Here is a 20,433-nt window from a genome sequence, read left to right as displayed (position 1 = left end):
GCCAGGAGAGAAGTCACTACCATATCAGAAATGGGACTAAGACCAACTTGCAAGGAGGGCGTGTGTATAGATCCATCATAGAAAAATATATTTTTATCCATACAAAACAAAGTTTAACATCATTCGTGTTACAGATAAATCATCATATTGGTCTTGTTAGATAGTACTTGTACTTCCTAAAATTAATTTTAAAGTTATAATCAGATTATTGAATTCTAAGTTTTATGTTTAATATTTTTTTATTCATTGGAAAAGATACAAAGTTTTTTTATATGGAGTTAATCCAATTCCACGTTACTCTCTGAGTACATGCACTATACATAAAATTATATCCTCACAGATCTCTTACGCTGACTTGCTGAGTGAAGTCTAATGTTTGGTCTAACTTAATTATGGATAAATAATAGCTTAATTATCAAAAGCTCTTTTAGAAAGTTAGATGAAACAAGTAATTGTTTCTCCATAATAAATTTAACCAAACTTACTAGTAAGACTGTTTTTGGATTGATGAAAAGGAAAGGAGTTGAGTAAAATGGAATGTAATGATGTTAGTTTCAATTGTTTGGATTTGAAATAAGATATAATAGAATGGAATCTAATCATTCCATCCAATGCTCCCTCCCTTTTCTTTCCCTCTCTGGGATATGAGGTGGAACTAGTTCTTTTTTTTTTAATTACATCAAACAAAAATCTACAAACAATAAAATAATAACTTTATTCCATTCCATCTCAATTCATTTCATTCCACTCAGCATTAGATATCTAAACATAGCCTAAAGATGATAATGTAAGAAAGCCCCCAAGGAGAGAAAAAAACACAGAAGAGGTTACAGTTGAACTTTAGATGGGATGGGGATGGAACAAAATATATAATTTCAAAACCTAAACAAATTTTTGTGAACTTTCGGTACCAATCGACAAGTCAATGAAATTCTAGTGGATTTTCTTGATATATTCTTATATTCCCCCTTTCCTATTGTTTCCAATTCATCATCCTCTGAGCTAAACAAGTTTCCATCTGATTCCTTGTGTTTCAAAGCTTCAGCTTCATTTACAGCCTAAAAAGGACAGATTTTGAAGCATGAGAACACAGACATGAAATGAATGATTTTGGGCAGAACAATTTTAGCAATCTGTAGCCTTACCCCATCATAGCAATGTACTGCACAATCTTTTATACCATGCAAGTAATCTGTAATCACATGCAGAATGTGACAAAAATTTTAGTTAAGAACAGAAGAGATTAAGGTTCATAAATTTCTTCTATAGCTTTATGCAAGGGTTTAGTATAGAAGTTGAGAATAACCTGAGTATGCCTTGTCCTTGAATATCAGTAAGCTGCGAGGCATCAATAAAATGGAGAATGGATGGTTATCATCAAGCCACTTATCTTTCCCAATCTCAAAAGTTCCTCCATCTGAATCTTTGCAAACATCATCTTGGGAATCCTGTTTGAATCTTGCATGGGGAGTGAAGTCCATGACAACAGGAGATCCAAGTGATAGAATAGCTACCACTGGAAAATAGGCAGGTCCATCCTGGTGTGGCTGTAGAATAAAAAACTTCATTGAAAAATAGCAACATATACAAAAATGCATTGTAGAGCTCACTTGTGATCAACTGAAATATTACACAATCTACAAAAGGAAGTGCAAATAAATGACCAGAAGCAGGGTAGCGGTTTTGGACATACCATTATGCCTTGGTTAGGTAGGTATTCATTGATAAGAACATGATTGAGTGCTGATGGGAATAGCCCAGATTCTTCATATATTTTTTGCGTGAGATTTGTTAACCATGGAGGCACTGCGAGAGAGAGAGTGAGAATTGATATGTTAGCAGAGCATATGAAAAACAATACAAAACAACAAAAACAAAAATTAATAGCAGGAGACCAACCTTATTAACACATTAATATTATATACTCCCCTCTTTCGCGGTTGGGTCAATTTAAAAAATAATCAAGTGCAGAACAAAGATAACAACGTTTTAATCATCTAACAACAGAACTGAAGGAGAAAAATTACAGAAACAGACTCAAACATATAGAAAGACAACAACAAAATAATTCAATCCACATACTGAACTAAGATGATGACAGAAGTATCTAACAACAGAGACTACGAGAGTCTGAAACAACAGGAAGTGAATTGACAAAATCTACTGGAATTACCCTACTATTTCCAGTGTGCAAATTCTTATCATCTTGCAGCAGGTACATAAAACAGGCAAAGAAAAGTAACTAAAAGACTGGCATAACATTACAGCTCAGTGGTCACTTTTTGAAACTATCAAAATGCAGGGGGACAAGGATAATTCCTAGAGCAAAGAGGTTTCTCACATCCAATAAAAAATCATGCGTATTCGTGCAGATAGCATATTTAGATTGTAAAAGAAGTGCAGATTTCCTCACTTACAAATTTGAGGTAGAAGGCCCTTCTCATGGACAACACCACCTGCAGTCAACAAGGACCAAAAAAACAAATTGACATCAATAAGAAGGAAATTTTCACTTCAAATTTGCTAAATCTCAATAATTTGATTCGCTGTACGAGAGGAAACATGTAAATATTCTTGACATGTGCATGTTCAAATTATTTAGAATCTGGTATGTGGTTTCCTCTTTCCGAGGCACGTTGAACGCCAACCTTACTCTCACTAGTCATTGGCATTCAACGTGTCTTAACATGTATTCAAACACAGCCTTATGAATTGTGTTGAATGGATACAGGCACTAGTTCTGGTATAGTTACAAATATGAGTACCGAGGTACAAAATTTCTAAGACCAAAGTACGGAGGATATATCATATAGAAATATAAAAACATAAACAACAAAGTATTAAAATCAAAATATAAATACCATTTTCATAATATTCTATCTCAAGTAAGCAAAAATAATTAAAAAAGGCACAAGTTTTGAATGAAGGAAAGTAGCAATTTGTTTTATTCAGTAACAAACCAAACAACTTAGCAATAAAACATGGTTATGCATGGACTGATTTGTACTTAGGAGATAGGTGAGTATTGGATACATAACCATGTATACCCAATAAATGTACCAAGTACATACCTGGTACAAGGGCCACAACATGATTTAGGAGTATCCATTCTTAATACATGAAAATAACTACATAGATCAAACAATGCCATAATATTCTATCATAAATCATGTCAACTTCCCCAAAACAACAAAGAGGAATCTACTGGGAATTATAATACTTATAAGGCAAGTTCACTTCCCCATTTAATATTTTTTTTTTACATGCTTCACTTCTCTCTGAAATCCCAACTTTCCAAAATTTTGAGTATTTGAATATCTGTATATTCTACACAAACAAGATAAAGAAAAAAATAACAAAAGAAATTATAAAGTGATGAATCATACCCCAATTTTGTAGCCTTCTATTCTTCAATATCTTCCACTTTGATGCAGGGGCTCCATAAATCTAACAACAAGCAGAAAACCAGTTATTTAAAATAAAATCTAACGACAAACAGAAACATTAGATAGAACAAAGAGAAGCAGAATGAGAGTGAGTACTACGTTGTTGAGTAGAAGGCTTTGGTCACTGTCTGTGATGAAGTCAGGAACATAAAATAGAGTTGGCAAAGACCCGACTTTGTAATGAGCCAATTTCACTTTTTCTTCCATCACTCTGCCAAATCAAGGTTTTTCAATGTCATCCAAAAAGAATATAAGAAGAGAAACTTCATCACAGCAATGTTTAGCAATTAAAATGTTAGATATTTAATTATTTATATAAAATAACCGACTAATGGGTTTAAGAATTTGAGAGAGAGAACCTGTTGGGGATGCCGGAGGTGTGGTGGCAGCGGCGGAGAGACACGACGGTGAGGAGATGGTCGTTCGAGTTTGGAAGGTGGATGAAGCGAAGAATGCATAGCTTGACACTAATGCAATAAAAATAAAATTATAAAAAATATTCGATTTGGTGTTGAATTGTGCTTTTTTTGTTTTTTTTATTAATTGTGCTTTTAAGTTTCAATTAAATAAAAGTGATATAAAAAAATAAGAAATATCTTGTCAAAAGAAATCGATTTTAAGGGGAATATTATGAAAAATTAAAATAATTTTTGTCTTGAAAAATATTTCAATGTTATTATTTAAAATAAAAGCATTTATAAACTATATTTTACCTTATAAACTGTACAGGATATATTTTGATTAAACTATTGAATTTTAAATTTATTTTATTTTATATAATATGGTAATTAATTTTTTAAATCTTATTAATTTTTCATGATTATGATATTTTTTTGTTTATCATTATTTTATGTTAATTTACTGTAAATATGTATCATAATGATAATAAATTATTACGTCATCTTAAAGACTAATGAAATTTTATGAAAAATAATGAAGTTTATGCATATACTCTAGGACTTCCTTTTGTCACATTCAGTTGCAAGCATTTCCTATATGTTATATATATGTTGACTTCACTCCAGTTATATACATTATGCCTACAATTATAGATACTGGTTTTTGTGCTTGTTTGTCGTAAATACAAACATTTCTTAATGAATTATGAATTTGTGATGGAAAAAATAGAAAAATAAGTTATTTATATCATTGATTTGAGAGATAATGGTACACACATATTAAATTTAGGATTTTAGGATTAATCGTGACAATCAAACTAATTGAATTATGACATGTTTAATGATGCATAGAAACTAAACTAAATATTGAGATCAATCATTGAGGTGAGGGATAATGATTTTTCAAACACATGCTAAATTTATGATTGATCAAAATAATCAAATTGAATTATAACGTATTTAAAAGTACATAAAACATAATATACAAAGGTGTATAAAAATTAAATCGGATATTGAGAGTCTATCTAAATAGATAGACATCATTATTAAACAATATATTTATTAGATAAGTCTACAAGAAGAAGAATGTCACCACATTTGATATATTACTCCTTAGAAATCAACTCAAATATACAAATATAAATTAAAAGGAGAAGTTCCTACAACCAAAATTAGTGAGGAATGTTATGCTGAAATTTGCATTTATACCATCATAACAACCAACCATCAAAGATAACAACAACAACAAACACTGGGAAACGAGCAATTATCCAGTTAAACAAACAAGAATACAAGATATCTAAAGTTGTATAGAAACTAAATCAGATATTAAGTGTTTGCTTCAATGGTCTTAATACAGAAACATATTCAATACAATATGCAAAAGAATTATTACAATGAACTAGCTATAAATGAGAGCAACTATTGTCAATACTACATTGGGCAATTATTTTTTTTAAAAAAAAAAACACATGATCTACCATGAAAGCATGTCACCATAAAAATATAATATTAGTGCAATCCAACTAAAAAAAAAAGTGAATGTAAAATTTTATGTTTCTCGATTCTTTTTCATATTCATTCATGTGAAAGTGCCCAGGTTAGCACCCATTGTTGCCCTTGTACCCGAAATAGATGTGTTGCGCTACCCAACATGTAACCTTTTCTCCCCTACTCCTATTCTGGTTATGCCATTACCAATTGCGAACGAAGTTCATAATCAACAAGGGTTCGTAGAATGAAGGACCAATGAGTAAAACTCACTTGGCAACACACATTGAGTTTGTGGGGAGAGTCTGTGCTTGGTCCCCGCAAAATATACTATTGGTGGAGGGGCGATGAGCTCTAAGTGTAACTGAGCTTTGATCGAGGATTAATCTAATAATCGATTCAAATGACCAAAGCTTGTAGGGATACCTTATGGTGTCACTGGAGAACTTAAAGTCCTAATTACGGTGGTACTAAATCAAAAGAAATATTCATTCATGTGAAAACTATTAATGAAGTTCTCACTTTTATGTAAATATCAGTACAATCCAATTAAAATATGTTGAAAATGGAAATAAGGACTAAATTATAGAGATAAAGGGAGAGACTTAGTATGCATTGTGTCATAAATTTATTTAAAACTAATATAAATTTAAGTTAGAGCAAGAAACAATCATAAATTTACACAAGTCAAGATTGAAGAAATAAAAACCCAAAGGAATAAAGAATAGGAGAAAAGAAAAAGAGAGAAACTCTTGCCATAATGACGAGGTGGGAGGCTGAAGTTAATGTGGTTTTGGTGATGAAGGTTGTTGTTGTCAAGTGTTTCTATTAGGTTTTCAACAAGTAATAATATTTGTATTCTATGTCATTGCTTGAAGGAACAATGCAAAAGGATGATGATAGAAAAAAATAATGATTATTTTATCACATAGTATATCTCTTATTTTTAATTGTACTCTTAATTAAATAGATAAGAAAAGATAAGAAATTTTCAAAATTGTGTGGATTTCACACATTTAGTACACTTCTTTAATTTAAATATTTCTTATGATTTTTTTTATCTTTTATTCCATTCCACACAATCAAATTCACCCTTAACTTTTGAGAAAAGTCTCTCTTCATTTCATTTATTTTTCAACAAATGAAAAAAATGAAATAAAGAAATCCTCAACCCTCATTACTCATTTTTTTATTAACTTGCTCCTTAACCGGAATAATTTTTTTGGGTGACCATCACAATTAAGACCTTTGATTCTTCTATGAGATCTCAAATATTTTCATAAACTTTGAATCTTTAGATTGATTGTGAGATTAATTTTCAATTGAGAATTTAATTACATTTAAAGTTTCTGATTTTTTTACAAAAATATATATTATGTAAGAATCCAACTCTTTCATTCTAAATTCAACCTAGGGGTCAAATTTTTCAATTCACTTCCATTTTTAAATTAGAATTTAGATCCAAAAATAAAAAAACAAAGGAATTCCACAATTAAACTACCAAATCAAAATGGAGTAAGCTAAAAAAAATAAAAAAACCAAAATGCTTAATTTTTTTGGTTGCCGACCGACCTACTGCCATTGGAATAACCTTTTTACAAGTAAGCCGCCACAATAAGGATCCATGTTTTAATTTTCTTTCTTAATTCTACTAAAAAACAATTTTTTCAAAATCAATTCAAGTCAAAATCTAAAACAAAGGTGTGGCTGAATATGCAGCAAACCATTGCAGAGCTTACAAGAACAGAGCATAGCATGCTCTGTTTGTAGTTTGAACTCTGAAGTGTAGGAGAAGGAGAGAGAGAGAGAGAGTCAAACAATGGCACACAAAACCCTCTTCAAACCAAGTCTCATCCTCACACTCAGACTCAACAAAACGGCCATTTCATTCTCACACCATCATCCATTTCGCCACTCGCAACCACCCTTTCCCTTCCTCAACACTAGTCCAATCTCACTTCCTCCAACAACGAGAATTACTAACTACACCCACTTATGGTGCTCTAATTACACCACCGTCAGCACCATCGAGGAGGGTTCCGAAAAATGCTACCTGAACCTCTCGGACGAGGAGCTCATGCGGCAGTGCGAAATGGACACGTTTAAGGCCTCGGGACCAGGTGGTCAGCACCGTAACAAGCGTGAGTCCGCAGTGCGCCTCAAACACCTACCCACAGGAATCATTGCTCAGGTTTTGCTCTCAAAATTTCATCTTGCTTCATTTCTCATCATGGGTTTTTTTTGTAATTGTTTTTCTTATCGGCCAAATGTTAATTGTTAGTTTTTGTTAGAATGTTAGTTTCGAATCCTCGACCTCTCCCTCCTCCCTTCAACCACCAAGCCAATCTTATAACTCGATGCTGTGTTGTTGTTGGTGTTGTTTAGGCTTCAGAAGATCGCTCCCAGCACAAGAACCGCGCTTCAGCGATTAATCGCCTTCGCTCTCTTATAGCTCTCAAAGGTGTTTCATTCATTGTTTGCTTGTTGTTCTCATTTGATTCATTCTATCATTTTTTTTTCTTGTGTCGCATTGCAATTTACATAATGAATAATGAATCTGCTGATTGACAAGTTGTTGCATAAGACCGCAGAGCCCAAATTGAGTGCTCTAGTAAAGTATGGGTTTGTGGGTTCCGTTTCTTATTTAATGAACTTCACTCATGATTCTGCAATTTCTAATAACTTTTAACCAATAATAAAGGGTGTGTTAGAAGGGCAGTGTGTTGCTAGCACTCCTCTTGAAGAATAGCGTAAAAAACATGAAAGGAATTCCATTTAAGTATTATCCTGCACCAATACCTCACTTTAGTCCCCAATTTTGGAAATCACAGTTCTTTCCACTGACAAATGACTTGAAGTTTTAGTTAAAAATAGGGACTTAAAAGAGTGGAACATACAATGCCAAGTACTAGAGTGAGGGTTTTTGCAACTTTTTTGTTGAGTAACTATCGTAATTAGTGACATGTCAATACTTTATTGGTGCTTGCATGCACTAGGTTTATGCAAGAATTTGCCCTAGTCTGAATTAATATGGCTTTACTGATAGTTAGGGCTGAAATAAGTGAAGGGCTACTTTTGGTTCTTTTATTGAATTGCATACCAGAATCATTGTTTTAAAAATTGAATCAGAGATCGATCTGGCTGTGGCTCAAGGTCACGATTTGATTGGTTCAATCAACTAGTTAAATTGGTGGTGGTTGAGCCATTTGAATGTATTTAGGGATGATCAAACTGAGTATATAGTGGTTCACAGTCTAACTGATTAAACTGGCCAGTTTGGTCTGTGTTTCCAAACATTGACTATAATGTGTTAAGGGCAGGGGATTTCCCCCTGATGCATGTTCATACTATACTTTGCACTGGGATGAATGGTCATTTTATGTATAGGAAAACAGTGTTTATGCTGATAGATAACATGTTATTTTCTTGAGCTAGTTAGGAAAACAGTGGATCTTGAAGCTTATTCACCACCTCGAGAGCTTCTTCAGATATTGCCTCCTAAATCATCCATTAGAGGGTCAGATTGTGGTTCACAAATCGGACCTAATAATCCAAAGTTTGCATCGGTATGTTGTGTGTGGCATGTGTCTCTTTGTGCCATGCTTTTTATTTATTTCTTCTTTATTCACTCATAGAAATCACTCTACGGGTAATTTGAAACCTAGTTGCAACTTAACTACATATACTTATGGTCCTTCTAACAGGGAATGCAAGCTCTTTTGGATCTCATTTTTGCAGTTGAGGGGTCTGTCTCAGAAGCTGCAAAATATCTTGGGTATTTGATATATGCTTAAAGTATGATTTTCTGTTCTAGGATGTTATTGAGCATGTGAAGTTGTGAACCTGATTAGTTACTTTGATTATGGCATCCAGGATTTATAATTTTTTATTTAGAGGAACCCTTTTGGGTGAAAAAATATCTTTGACCTGCATCTACATGAATAGTTGTTTTTACTTGCCAGTGAATGTATGCCCAAAAATTTAATATTAATTTTATTATTGATATGAAATTTGATACATGGTGGTTTCACTCTTCTCATTTTAACGTGAAATAATAGCCCCTTTATTCTAGACTAATCTGTTATACTTTTAAGTATGTAGATGGTTATTTTAATTACTGGCTTACCTATTAATTTTTTCAAACTGTTCTCTAATTGTTTTGGTGTTTATTAATTAAATTGCAGGTTATCCACTGGGGCACTGTCTCGGTTAATCCTATCTGATGATTCACTTAGAAAGGAAGTAAACGATCTGCGGGCAACAAAGGTTTACCTTCTGATGGATTCTCTGGAATAATAGCAGTATTTTTATCTAATCACTTCATGTTTTATTAAATAATTAGTTACATAAAATGAAATGAATTTCAGAGGGGACTGTTAGCACCCAATCCCCAATTAGGAAATTTCTACATTAGGGAAAAAGGAGGGGCCTGAGGAATCAAGTGGGCAAGCTCCTGTTTAGCTCTTTATTAGGCCTTGCTACTTGATAGTAGACCTTGTTAGTAAAAGTGTAAAACAGTTAAAATTAGTTAGTTGGTTACTGGTTAGGTTGCTATAAATAGAGGCAAGGGCATATAAAAGGAGTTAGTTGGTCAATAAGTTTTGGGTGGGAGAGACCAGGCTCTTGAATTCATGGAGACTTCTATTGCAAGACATTCTTGCTCTTCTTCATTTTGGGTTCCCCTGATCTAGTAGGAGAAGGATATTCAATAAATTTCCCTTTCTTTATTCCTGTTAATCTATACATTCTGAAACAGCATCTATCAAGGACTTGTTTTTATCATGTTATATATTAAAACTAAAAGTGCATACTACACTTTTGTTCTAATAACATGAAATATTTAAGTATTAAATATAATAATTTTCAAGAAATCAGAGATTTAGAGGGATATGATTGATATGGATTGTTGCAGTCTGGGCAGAAGTTCTGTTAATAAGTGACATGTATTTCGATTGTTTATGTTGAAGGTTCTCTTATTTCTTATTGAGCAATCTGTTTGGGGTTCTTAGTGAACACCGGGCATGATGTTTTATGTTACAGCACTATATTGAAATATATTCTAAAGGTTTTGACAGAAACTAGGAATGAATGATTTTTATTAGGGAAGCTTAACAGTTATGTGCTGTATAGACCGTATTCATATAAATTTTGTTAGAGGCCTTTTTTTTATACAAAATCTTGCATTGGATTCACCAAATAAATCTTTCATTGAAGAATATTATTGGGTGATTGATTGATTTTTATTGCTGGAGAAATTTGTTTTAGAATGATATATTAGCTGCAATTCTACTTTTTAAAATCCTTGAAAATCTTATCACTAGCCTTGAGAGACTTATGTAACATTATGGTAAAAACTGTTTGCTTAAGGGTTTTTGAAGATGAATATCTGCCACTCTTCAAGCATCAAATATAGGTGGATGTGTAATAAGTAGTAACTGGTAGCAAACAATAATGAGGTTTTGATTTACTATTTTATTTATACGTACCAAAATGCTGAATATTCTTATTCTTACAAAGACTAAAATATTCTTACAATTGCTTGGAGGCAAAATTCATTTCAGGAAAGGGAACATGACACCATTGTTGTAGTTGTGTGCTCCAGCAAGTAACCTCATCCCCAAATATGATTTGAAAAAGAAAAACCTTGTTTTGATGCATTTCTATTCCATTCATTGGCTGAAAAGGAATAGCTGTTTGAACCATTATTGCCACGAGTTAGTCTTTCTATTTGCTATAGTGAAGCTCAATTTTTAGTGGAGATTTTAACTTTATACTTTATATATTCTAGTTATTTAATTTTGTAACATTGAACCCCACAGAATGCTGGGAAATGTTCCTGCAGTTGGAAATGTGAGACATAATCTTTTATTTGGTATCCAACAATGAAAAAATCTAATGTATGCTTCCCTATTTGCTTATTCTATTATGTTAGTTTCTAAACTTCATTCAAATTAGATAAGAGTCCTTCTGTTATGGTAAAAAAAAGAAGATAAGAGTACTTCTATTATGATTTCCTTTAATATGGTATTGTTATATTTTGTTGTCAGCTTCATGAGAAAGTTTTATATTTATTTTATCTAAAGAGTAACTGGGAATCTACTTTTTGGAGCATGAACAGGGTATGAAGCCTCTCAAGTAGAAGCACTCAACTTTTCATTCCTTATGCAGGTACAACTTATTCTATCTCCTGCTCACCACACACCCACAAATTTGAGTAAACATTTTGGTATAGTTATGAAATAAAGAAGGAAAGAGAAAACCTTCAATATGCATAGCAACTAGTCAAATAATGGAAAATTATGTTTCTACTCATTGTTCTTTTAAATGGTATTTAAACACTGGTAAAAAGGGTACTTTCTTTCTTGATAGGAGGTTATTATGAAATTTTATTACAATTGTTCTCTTAAATTTTAAAAACTTGACCCAGTAGCAATTTTGGGGCTTGCTTCTCTAAGCTCTGCCCAACCTATACAAGATGCTGCTCGCTGCCACCAGTGGCTTATGTAGTGGTCGGTATTCCTACGTGCTCCTCTTTGCCCCCTACTTAAGAATCCAAAGGTCACCTTTGGCTGTCGTCTTGATGCTTTGGTTACGAAAGTAACCGGGGTCTAGGTTTATGGATGAATTTAGTCAGCGAAAGTCCCTTTGCCCTTGACTATTTTACATTGGTTCTAAACTAAGTGTAAAAGAAAGGATAGATTTTAGTCCCTTAGTTCCACTGCTGACCAAGTTAATTCCGAAGAACATGTAATTTCATTTTTGATTGAAGTTATTTTGATATATTATTTGTATGGTTTGTTTTTCTGTTCAGGCTTATCATATTGTGATATGGAGTTCTTTTATTTTGCAGAAGAAAATTCTTTGAACCTGTATGAGGCATTTTCTTCATTAAAGAATTGAGGTAGACAATGAAAAATACTGAAGCTATTGAGAAGAAAGGGGGCAGGTTGCTGAATTTTCAGATTGTAGAGAACTCATTCTACAAAACTCAATGAGTATGTTGTAGAAAGCTGGTGCCTTAAGGTGTACTAGAGGAGCATTGATTGAGATCACAACCTAAAATAGAAGATGCATTTTTCTGTAGATCTTTTCAAACAAAATAAATTTCTTGGTTTTCTGGCTCTGTATACAGTTTTTTATTTTTTTCTTGTTTATGCCAAACATCAAATTAAGTTTGACAACGTGAGATACAGGATGCAGATATTTGTAGCTTTTATTTAAAAAAAATTATATTTATCAATTTCTTGATTTTTTACAGGGTATGTACTTTACTGCCTTTTATTCTTTATGTGTTCCTACAACAACCAATGAACCAATATCAAATTGTTCTTGTAATTCATGATTCTAATAATATTTCTTCGAACACTCAATGGCATCCACTAACAGGATGAATATACAACAATTTATTGGATAAGAAACGTACATGTAATCATATTCCCTTGGATTTATCTATTCTAACTTTACAATGGTGTTGCTTTTAGACTTATGAACCTCACCATGGTTTAATTTCGATAAAATTTTCAGTAAGATAAAATAAAATGAATCAAGGTAAAATAAATCTATTTTTTCCACAAGTTAAAATTAATTCATTTATCTGAACTTTTTCAGAAGCTTTCTGGTTTAATTTTTTTCATGAGTTGAGGTGTAAGGAATTTTATTTATTTTACTTTTTTCTCCTATAAATAATTATTGAGAAATTTATTCAAACCGATCCATTTAAATGTTTTTCTGATTCTATGTTTTGTAAATTATATATTTTGGTTAAAAATAGTTTGAACCTGTTATCTTGGGAGAATATTAACAAGTGTTATTAAATGAAAAATTATATAAAAGTGTTATTAGTTTATTATAACTAATTTTTTTAATATGTGCTTGTGGTTTTTTTTTTTAAATCTATTTATTTAATCTTTAATCAGGTACAGCTGTTACAATCATAGATTTAAGAGATGTAAAAAAAAAGAAGGAAGAAAACTTTTTTCTAGAGGGATGATTGCTGTGGGTGTGAGAAAGATTTGATATTGCTACGAAGTCAACACGTGGTTCCCTAAACCATGGTTTTAGATGTGGATATGGATTACATTCTAACCGTGATTCCTTCACTCTTATGCTCATATCTATAGATTACCCACTTTACACTTTTTACCATTCTCCTGGTCAAATTCCCATCATATGAAGTCCACAAGCAGTGGCTGATAACTAACCACTTGCTTTGGATTAACCCCAAATAAACAATATTAAAAAAAATAAGTTGTGTGGTAATGTACAGTACATCAGTCCTAATTGGTTGAAATTCTCTTTTCTCCATTTCTCTGTTGTGGAGATTCTGGCTTATCTTGTTGTTTCTTGACTTTGCTTTGTCAATGAAAATATATGAATTTATACACAGTCTGTGTCACTTTTTTTTAACACGGTCTGTGTCACTGTGAAAGATAGCATTTATTTACTATAATTTATGTGCACTATATTCGCTTAGTCCATTAGAAATTTGTCAGCCCTGAAATTGATGCCACACAACACAATCTTATTTAATGTTGTTTTAACGCCATCAAGTTGGAAATTGACACGAGGAATCCTCCATACAAGGATATTCGTAGCCGTCAACAGCATATACATTGGAGATGATTGGACGATTTAATTTAATGTTGCATAGCCAAAAATGGGGGTCATTGAATAAAATAAAAGTACGATTATTAGTGTCTATTTAAGAGTGAACAAATTGATTAAATAATTTTATAAAAGGGTATAATAAAAAATAATTTTAAGGTGTGATTAGCTTAGTGGTAGGGGTTGGGATAACTAGCATGAGGTCATTAATTCAAATTTCATTACCGTATAAAAAAAAATCTACTTTTCATAAATTGATTTTAAAGTTAAATTTTAAAATAAGAATTCAAAAAATAAAGTCGAAGGAGTTTGGAAATTTTTATTTCCTTTAACTTAAAAGAGATTATTCAAGAGAAAGGAAGAGAAAACCGAAGAAAAACAAAAGAGGAGAGACATAGATAAAAAATAAATATTTGTTTTAAAATTTTTTTACTTAACTTTTAGATAAGTTTTTTTTTTTTACTTTTCTTTTATAAGAATTAAATTACTTACTTTTTTAAGAGTTTATCAGAAAGAGTGTTTGATCATGAGCATATAACTATGTTAAAATATTTAGAGAAAAAAAATTTCTCACTTATTTTTCTCCACCATCAAAGACTCCATTTTCTTTTCTTTATGTCTCTGATTTTTGTTATGTGAAACGATAGTTATCTTAAATTCAATGTATGAAGACTTAAGAAAACAAATTAGTTTAAATTTGATTAAAATAATAAAAAATATGACTGTTTTTCAGTTTTCTTTTTCTTAAACTGACTTTTTTTTGTCAAATCATAAGTTCAACGGGTGAATTAGTGAAGTAGAGAACTGACCCATCAATCTCACCAAGGTCAGGTTGTTTTAAAACCCTGGTTTGGTCCATGTAATTTGACTTTATATTATCTTCTATGTCTATAGTATAAACTATTTTACTACCTTTGCTTTGGTAGTATTTTATTACTATTAGCAGATAACATTGTTCCTCTCAAGGTCCCGTGTGTGACCATGAGTCTGCTTCTCCAATCAATCTTCAACAGTAAACTCATCAATTTCTCTCTTTTGACTTAATGTTTTGTTTTGCTTTGATTTGTTGTATTTGATTTTACTTCATGGTTGAAATTCTGATCTGACCAAACTACAGTACCATGAGGCACAAACATATAGGATTATCTTTGGTAGAATATAATATTGCAACTACACTTTTCTCCTTTGGATCTCTGTGCCAGTGGGTGGGGCTTCAACTTCCCTACCAAAAGCAAAATGAAAGTTGCATGATTATATGGAGAACCTGTGGATGAGAAGAAGGATTTCTCAAAGTCAAAATTATTTTGTATGTTGTGAATTAATGGCAAGAGAGTTAGATGCGGCAGAATCATATTCTCAAGAGAATAAGGTTCTTTTTCACCTTCCACCATCCTCCACTTTTTCCCTAGTTGACTCTTCTAAAATGACATTAAAGGGTATGCACTCCCACCACCCTAACCCCCTCTTGAAAGCCTTCTAAGGCAAACTTTATTATTGTTATAATTATGATATTGATAGCGATCAATTGGACCTTTAACAAATGAAAAGCCTTTATGACAATCCTTTAATTTGATTAACTCTTATCTATAAATAATTGCTAGGTGAGTTTTTTAAGGAACATAAATTTGGTTAGAGAGAAAAAGGCTATAGCTAGGGGAAGATGAAATATCTTTTAAAAGGTAAAAATTAGATACAACTGGGAATAAGGGGAAAACAAACCCAAGAATGCAACATGTGTGCTCATGACTTTTTGCATGTATGACATATATAGTATCTCCTTTAAAGCAGTCTCATGTGCATAACATCGAAGATAAATAATAAGAAAAGCGCAACCAAGTGTAAGAGGCTTCTCCTCTAGGCTCTAGTGGGGTTTGAGGAAGGTAGATGTACTTTACCTTATTCCCTCAACCTATGACCTCCTACCTCATTGTCACAAGTTAGCAACCTTACTATTGTGTCAAGGCTTGAAAACTGTTTCGAATAACTAATTTATGCAAGCATTCCACCCAAACAATTTGTTTCAAATAAGTAATTTATATACTTTTGGTACTATTTTCAATTAAAATTAAAATTATTGAATTTTTATTTTGATAATTTGCATAAAATTTGAACATATATTATATTGAGCTAAAACTCTAATTCTGATGAAAGAACAATACCAACATCTAAGGAACTACGTCTAAGCTTTGTACTTGAAATAATTGCTACATAATTTAAACCATGCTACCATTTTGCATCAATCTCTCCAGCTCACATCATTAATATGATCATGGTTGAAGGAAAAAGAACGATTAGGAAACTAAATTTGGCTTTGTCACTAGTCGTGCTTGCATTTCTGTCGCTTCAAGAGGGCCTAAGAAAAGAAGCTCTTCCTTTTCGGTTGTACTCGTTGACTTTGCACGTGGATTATTGACCTTCTAATATAGGATATTGAAGTGTTGTTGGGTTTGTACGTAGACTGCTAACCTATCACACATAACAATCTAAAAAAGTAAAAAACTATTTTATATGATGAATGTTCTTGTCCATATTACAATTCTGTGTTTAAAATATGAAAGATTTGATTCTGCAAGTTGTGCTGCTTCCAATTTTTTAAGGTCAAACTTTTTCTCACTCTTCTCCCCACCCACCTTTATATGCGTGTACTCCTGCAACTGCTTACCTCTACACATCAAATTGTGCCATTATTCTTCTATCAACATTACAAAAGTTCTCCTTTTTTTTTTCTTCTGAGAAAGAAGAAGAAGAAGAAGAAGAAGAATGGGTGTGGATATACAAGGTAAGCTTCGTTTAGCTCTTGGCTCAGTGAAAGATCATGCCTCTATTGGCAAGGCCATGATGTACCATTACCAACATGATGGCTTTTCCAACATAGAGATTGCAGTCCTGCGTGCCACTGGCCATGACAATGGCACCATTGATGACAGATACATGCATGAAATCCTCTTCCTTGTGTCAAACACTCCAGGGTCCATTCCTTTTCTAGCTGAAAGGATTTCACGCCGCCTAAGCAAAACTAAGGATCATGCTGTGGCCCTCAAGACCCTTGTCTTGATTCATCGCCTCCTTAGAGGGGGAAACAGGTCCTTTGAACAAGAGCTATGCAAGGCACATGTCTCAGGTCACCTACAAATTAGTACAAGGTGTTTCACAAAGAGTTCTGATCACCCTTCAGTTGGTTTCCTACACAAGTATGCAGCTTATCTTGAAGAGAGGATGAGTTGGCTCATCAATCAAGCAGGAAAACTTGAACCTGTCATGTCTAAAGGGTTAGAGTTTAGGCGCTATGATGAGAAATCCATTGATATGGCATTCAGAACATTGCCTAAATGCCAAGTGCTTATTGACAAGGTGTTGGAATGCTCCCCTCATGATATTTTATGCTCAGATCATAGCCTGGCTCAAGCTGCCATGAGCAACACCTTGAGAGAAAGCTTCCAAGTTTATATGACATTCTCTGAAGGAATTGCAGCTCTTGTCAACATGTTTTTTGATCTAACAGCATCAGCCAGAGGCCTAGCCTGTGAAATACTCAAGAAAGCTTCTCTGCAGAGCCAAAAGCTTCATGATCTGTATGAAAGTTGCAAACAAGTGGTTGAAAACAAGAATTTGGATTACCCTTCTGTTCAGATAATCAGCATGAATCATGTAGTGGCATTGGAACAACTTGGTAGTCCACAAAATGAACTTGCAGCTTCACTTGTCTCTCTTTCTAGCATCTCAAGGCCACCTCCAATTTCAGGCCACTTTACAAAATCAAGAGAGATAGAGTTGGCAGTGGAAGCAAAAGAAAGCAAAAGGAGTGAAGAGAACATTGATATAGATTTGTCACCAACCCCAACTCTTCTTTCATGGACACTAGAGACTAAAATAAGCATGGTGTGGGTGGTGTTTGAAGATGAAGTTCCCAATGAATCACAGGTTCTTCCAGCACCGCAAAAGCTTGGAGGTGCTGATGCTGTTTGTGATATAAAAAGTGAATACGGTAGGCCTAGTGTGTTCCTGAATCCATTTTCTTCTAGTTTTCAAACAAGCATGTCTACAAAGGTATGAACCTGCTAAATCAACAAGGTTGGATGAGTTCTTCAATGGTTTTGGTAAATTAAATAATACTGTCAATGATTTTCCCTGTTTTACACCATATTGTGAAGGAAAAGTATATGGTGCTATAGCTTCTGCAACTTCATGAACAACTGTAATATGTGAGTGAATGCTGCTGTGAGAAACGTGGGGAAAAAATGTTTAGAAGAGTACTAAAACAGAATAGGTTATTTTCAATTGTGTGTAATATTGTTTTCATATTTTAATTGTTTTCTGTAGGTACAATGTCTTGGGTAAACATAATTAGAGGGAGGAAATTATTAGTGTCATCTTTAGTGGATCATGTTTTAGTTGGTGTTATTTTTTTTTCAAACTACTTGTTCAATTACTTACTTTGTAAAATAGATACATAATTTATATTGTATGTAATTTTTCTTGTGCAAAGAATAATCAATTTATTAAGATTAAAAAAGTCCTCAAATATATAAGACAATAATGAAAGTTGACATCGACTAGAAACCACCTTAATTTTGATCACTTTTAGTATATCTTAATTGTGGCATATAATCATAGATAAAGAAATATGTGTTGAAGTCCCACAGGTGACATGTAACCAAGGAGGTGTGCTGAAGTCTCATATTAATTAAATATAGTATTAAGATAAAATATATAAGTATGAGTATTTCTCATCTTATAATTTTTTATATTAAATTAAATATTTTTTTAAATAGGAGGTTCAATTTGACCTAATGGGCCAACACAGGATAAGACTAAGCCAATAAATTTACAACTTAGAAAAAAAATTAGCTTAATCCAATATGATTTCACACTTTAGTCTAATGGCCCAGACTAGGTCAAGTGATAAAATACCAATATAATAGACAAAAAATGGTGATCACATGAAAACAAGTTCAACCATGAGTTTCTATGGTGCAAATACATTAGGATAATGACAACATACATTAAGGTTAATTATTTGTATTTATATAAGGATTTGATGATAACTAATTGTATTGTTTAAGATATTGAATTATTTTCTTATCTTTAGGGATTTTAATTTGATAAACTGAAACTATTTAATTTTTTTAACTATCATAATTCATAAGTAAAGTCTTTGATTTTTTTAGTGAAACTCCAAGATTTCTCATAAGTTTTGTTTATCTGAGTCAACTGAAATTAATTAATATTTGATTTGAGATATAGTTACACTTAAAACTACATGTCTCTCTTAAAAGATGTGTATTCATGAAAATTGAATTTAGATTCACTCCCTTCTACAAACTCAACATGTATTGCTACACCCATTGGGTTTAAATTATCTAGTTTAACTTATAATTACTAAAAGAATGTTAATTAAAGTTTAATAATTAAGCAAATTCAATATCCTACTCTATATAACATAATTAAGATTTACATTCAAATTAATTAGAACTATAATTTTATATATTTTTATGGAAATTATAATTTTTATTTTAAAATATAAGATTTATTATGTTTTTAATCTCTAAATATTTTAAGATTTTTATTTTTAGTCTTTGAACTTTTTATTTTTAATGATTTTAGTTTCTTAACTTTTTTTCTGTTTTTACTTTTAATCTTTTGGCAACAGAAAAATATTTAAAGAATTAAAAATAAGAATGAAAAAAGTTAAAGACTATTAATTAATTAAAAAAATTGAAAACTAAAAATAGAATTCTTAAAGATTTGGTGACTAAAAAGATAATAAACTCGTAAAATGCAGGGAAAGAATTAATTCTTAAACTTTGATAAACAGACCCGAATCTCATTATGAGCCTGGAAAGGCCCATACACATGACAAGTTGAAAATTAGAGTTGAATGAATTACCTCAATTTGATTCCATTTTATTAATGTTTAATAATTTATTTTTTTAAGATAAATAGTCAAATTCATCCTCATAAGGAAGATAAGCTGACAAATTAATTCCTTAAAGATGAAAAATATAAATTTTTATTTTATATACTAATTTTTTTATTAAAGAAATATATAAATTCTATTATAATTAAATTTTTGTAATAAATAAATTATATTTATATTTATGATAAATAATTTATATTATGATATAAAATTATTTTTAATTATTGATAATTTCTTTTAAAAAATATTAAAATTCAAATTCAAAGATATTGAAAATGATAGTCTGAAAGAGATAAAAACTAACAAGGTTAAGAAAAATATCTAACAACACTTGTAAAAGAAAAACAACTAAAATCACCCACGTTGAAAAAATTGCCTTTAAAAACATTCTCAAATTGCTCTTATTCAAGAATTATAGCCAAATAATTCTCATTCAAGTTCGAATCTATTTATCGATATATATATCTTTCTTATCATTTAAGGATTTTATGCTGATAAGATATCTAGTCTAATAAAAGTTATATTTGATAAAGATATATTTTATACTTAATTAAGATAAGGATTTTCTAGGATTTTA

At 31.7% G+C, this 20,433-nt stretch overlaps 3 protein-coding genes across 4 annotated transcripts; 2 read left to right on the top strand and 1 right to left on the bottom strand.

Annotated features, from left to right (window-relative positions):
* Nucleotides 1-692: 692 nt before the first annotated feature.
* Nucleotides 693-3,931, bottom strand: LOC100793993 (alpha-ketoglutarate-dependent dioxygenase alkB homolog 6). The gene is made up of 8 exons (XM_003548209.5): nucleotides 3,806-3,931; nucleotides 3,546-3,657; nucleotides 3,387-3,447; nucleotides 2,418-2,456; nucleotides 1,694-1,806; nucleotides 1,307-1,547; nucleotides 1,146-1,192; nucleotides 693-1,058 (listed from the first exon to the last, which is right to left on the bottom strand). The coding sequence occupies exons 2-8, from the start codon at nucleotides 3,651-3,653 to the stop codon at nucleotides 876-878; spliced, it is 792 nt and encodes a 263-aa protein (XP_003548257.1). The 5' UTR covers nucleotides 3,654-3,657; nucleotides 3,806-3,931; the 3' UTR covers nucleotides 693-875.
* Nucleotides 3,932-6,959: 3,028 nt separating this feature from the next.
* LOC100793467 (uncharacterized) lies at nucleotides 6,960-12,575 on the top strand. 2 transcript variants are annotated; one of them, XM_003548208.5, is made up of 7 exons: nucleotides 6,960-7,526; nucleotides 7,721-7,796; nucleotides 8,771-8,901; nucleotides 9,040-9,110; nucleotides 9,520-9,601; nucleotides 11,454-11,503; nucleotides 12,186-12,575. In XM_003548208.5, the coding sequence occupies exons 1-6, from the start codon at nucleotides 7,155-7,157 to the stop codon at nucleotides 11,472-11,474; spliced, it is 753 nt and encodes a 250-aa protein (XP_003548256.1). In that variant the 5' UTR covers nucleotides 6,960-7,154; the 3' UTR covers nucleotides 11,475-11,503; nucleotides 12,186-12,575. The 2 variants fall into 2 exon arrangements, 1 of the variants encoding a protein (XP_003548256.1); XR_001385571.3 differs by lacking the exon at nucleotides 12,186-12,575 and having other exon boundaries at nucleotides 6,968-7,526; nucleotides 9,040-9,130.
* A 3,900-nt stretch (nucleotides 12,576-16,475) lies between these two features.
* On the top strand, nucleotides 16,476-18,409 carry LOC100808531 (putative clathrin assembly protein At1g33340). The gene has a single exon (XM_003549107.5). The coding sequence runs from the start codon at nucleotides 16,700-16,702 to the stop codon at nucleotides 17,990-17,992; it is 1,293 nt and encodes a 430-aa protein (XP_003549155.1). The 5' UTR covers nucleotides 16,476-16,699; the 3' UTR covers nucleotides 17,993-18,409.
* The last annotated feature ends 2,024 nt before the right edge of the window (nucleotides 18,410-20,433 follow it).

The sequence above is a fragment of the Glycine max genome, chromosome 16 (genome assembly GCF_000004515.6).
Source record: "Glycine max cultivar Williams 82 chromosome 16, Glycine_max_v4.0, whole genome shotgun sequence".
NCBI lineage: Eukaryota > Viridiplantae > Streptophyta > Magnoliopsida > Fabales > Fabaceae > Glycine > Glycine max.
This window is presented reverse-complemented; position numbering and strand designations above follow the sequence as displayed.

Bases quoted from the DNA above. Each gene is read 5' to 3' on its own strand.
- LOC100793993 (XM_003548209.5), bottom strand. From the start codon at position 3,653: ATGGAAGAAAAAGTGAAATTGGCTCATTACAAAGTCGGGTCTTTGCCA. The intron at 2,457-3,386 runs GTATGATTCATC...TGTTGACTGCAG, and splicing joins TAGAAGGCTACAAAATTGGG to GTGGTGTTGTCCATGAGAAG. The intron at 1,193-1,306 runs GTTATTCTCAAC...ATGTGATTACAG, and splicing joins CAAGGACAAGGCATACTCAG to ATTACTTGCATGGTATAAAA.
- LOC100793467 (XM_003548208.5), top strand. From the start codon at position 7,155: ATGGCACACAAAACCCTCTTCAAACCAAGTCTCATCCTCACACTCAGA. The intron at 7,527-7,720 runs GTTTTGCTCTCA...GGTGTTGTTTAG, and splicing joins CCACAGGAATCATTGCTCAG to GCTTCAGAAGATCGCTCCCA. The intron at 8,902-9,039 runs GTATGTTGTGTG...TCCTTCTAACAG, and splicing joins ATAATCCAAAGTTTGCATCG to GGAATGCAAGCTCTTTTGGA.
- LOC100808531 (XM_003549107.5), top strand. From the start codon at position 16,700: ATGGGTGTGGATATACAAGGTAAGCTTCGTTTAGCTCTTGGCTCAGTG.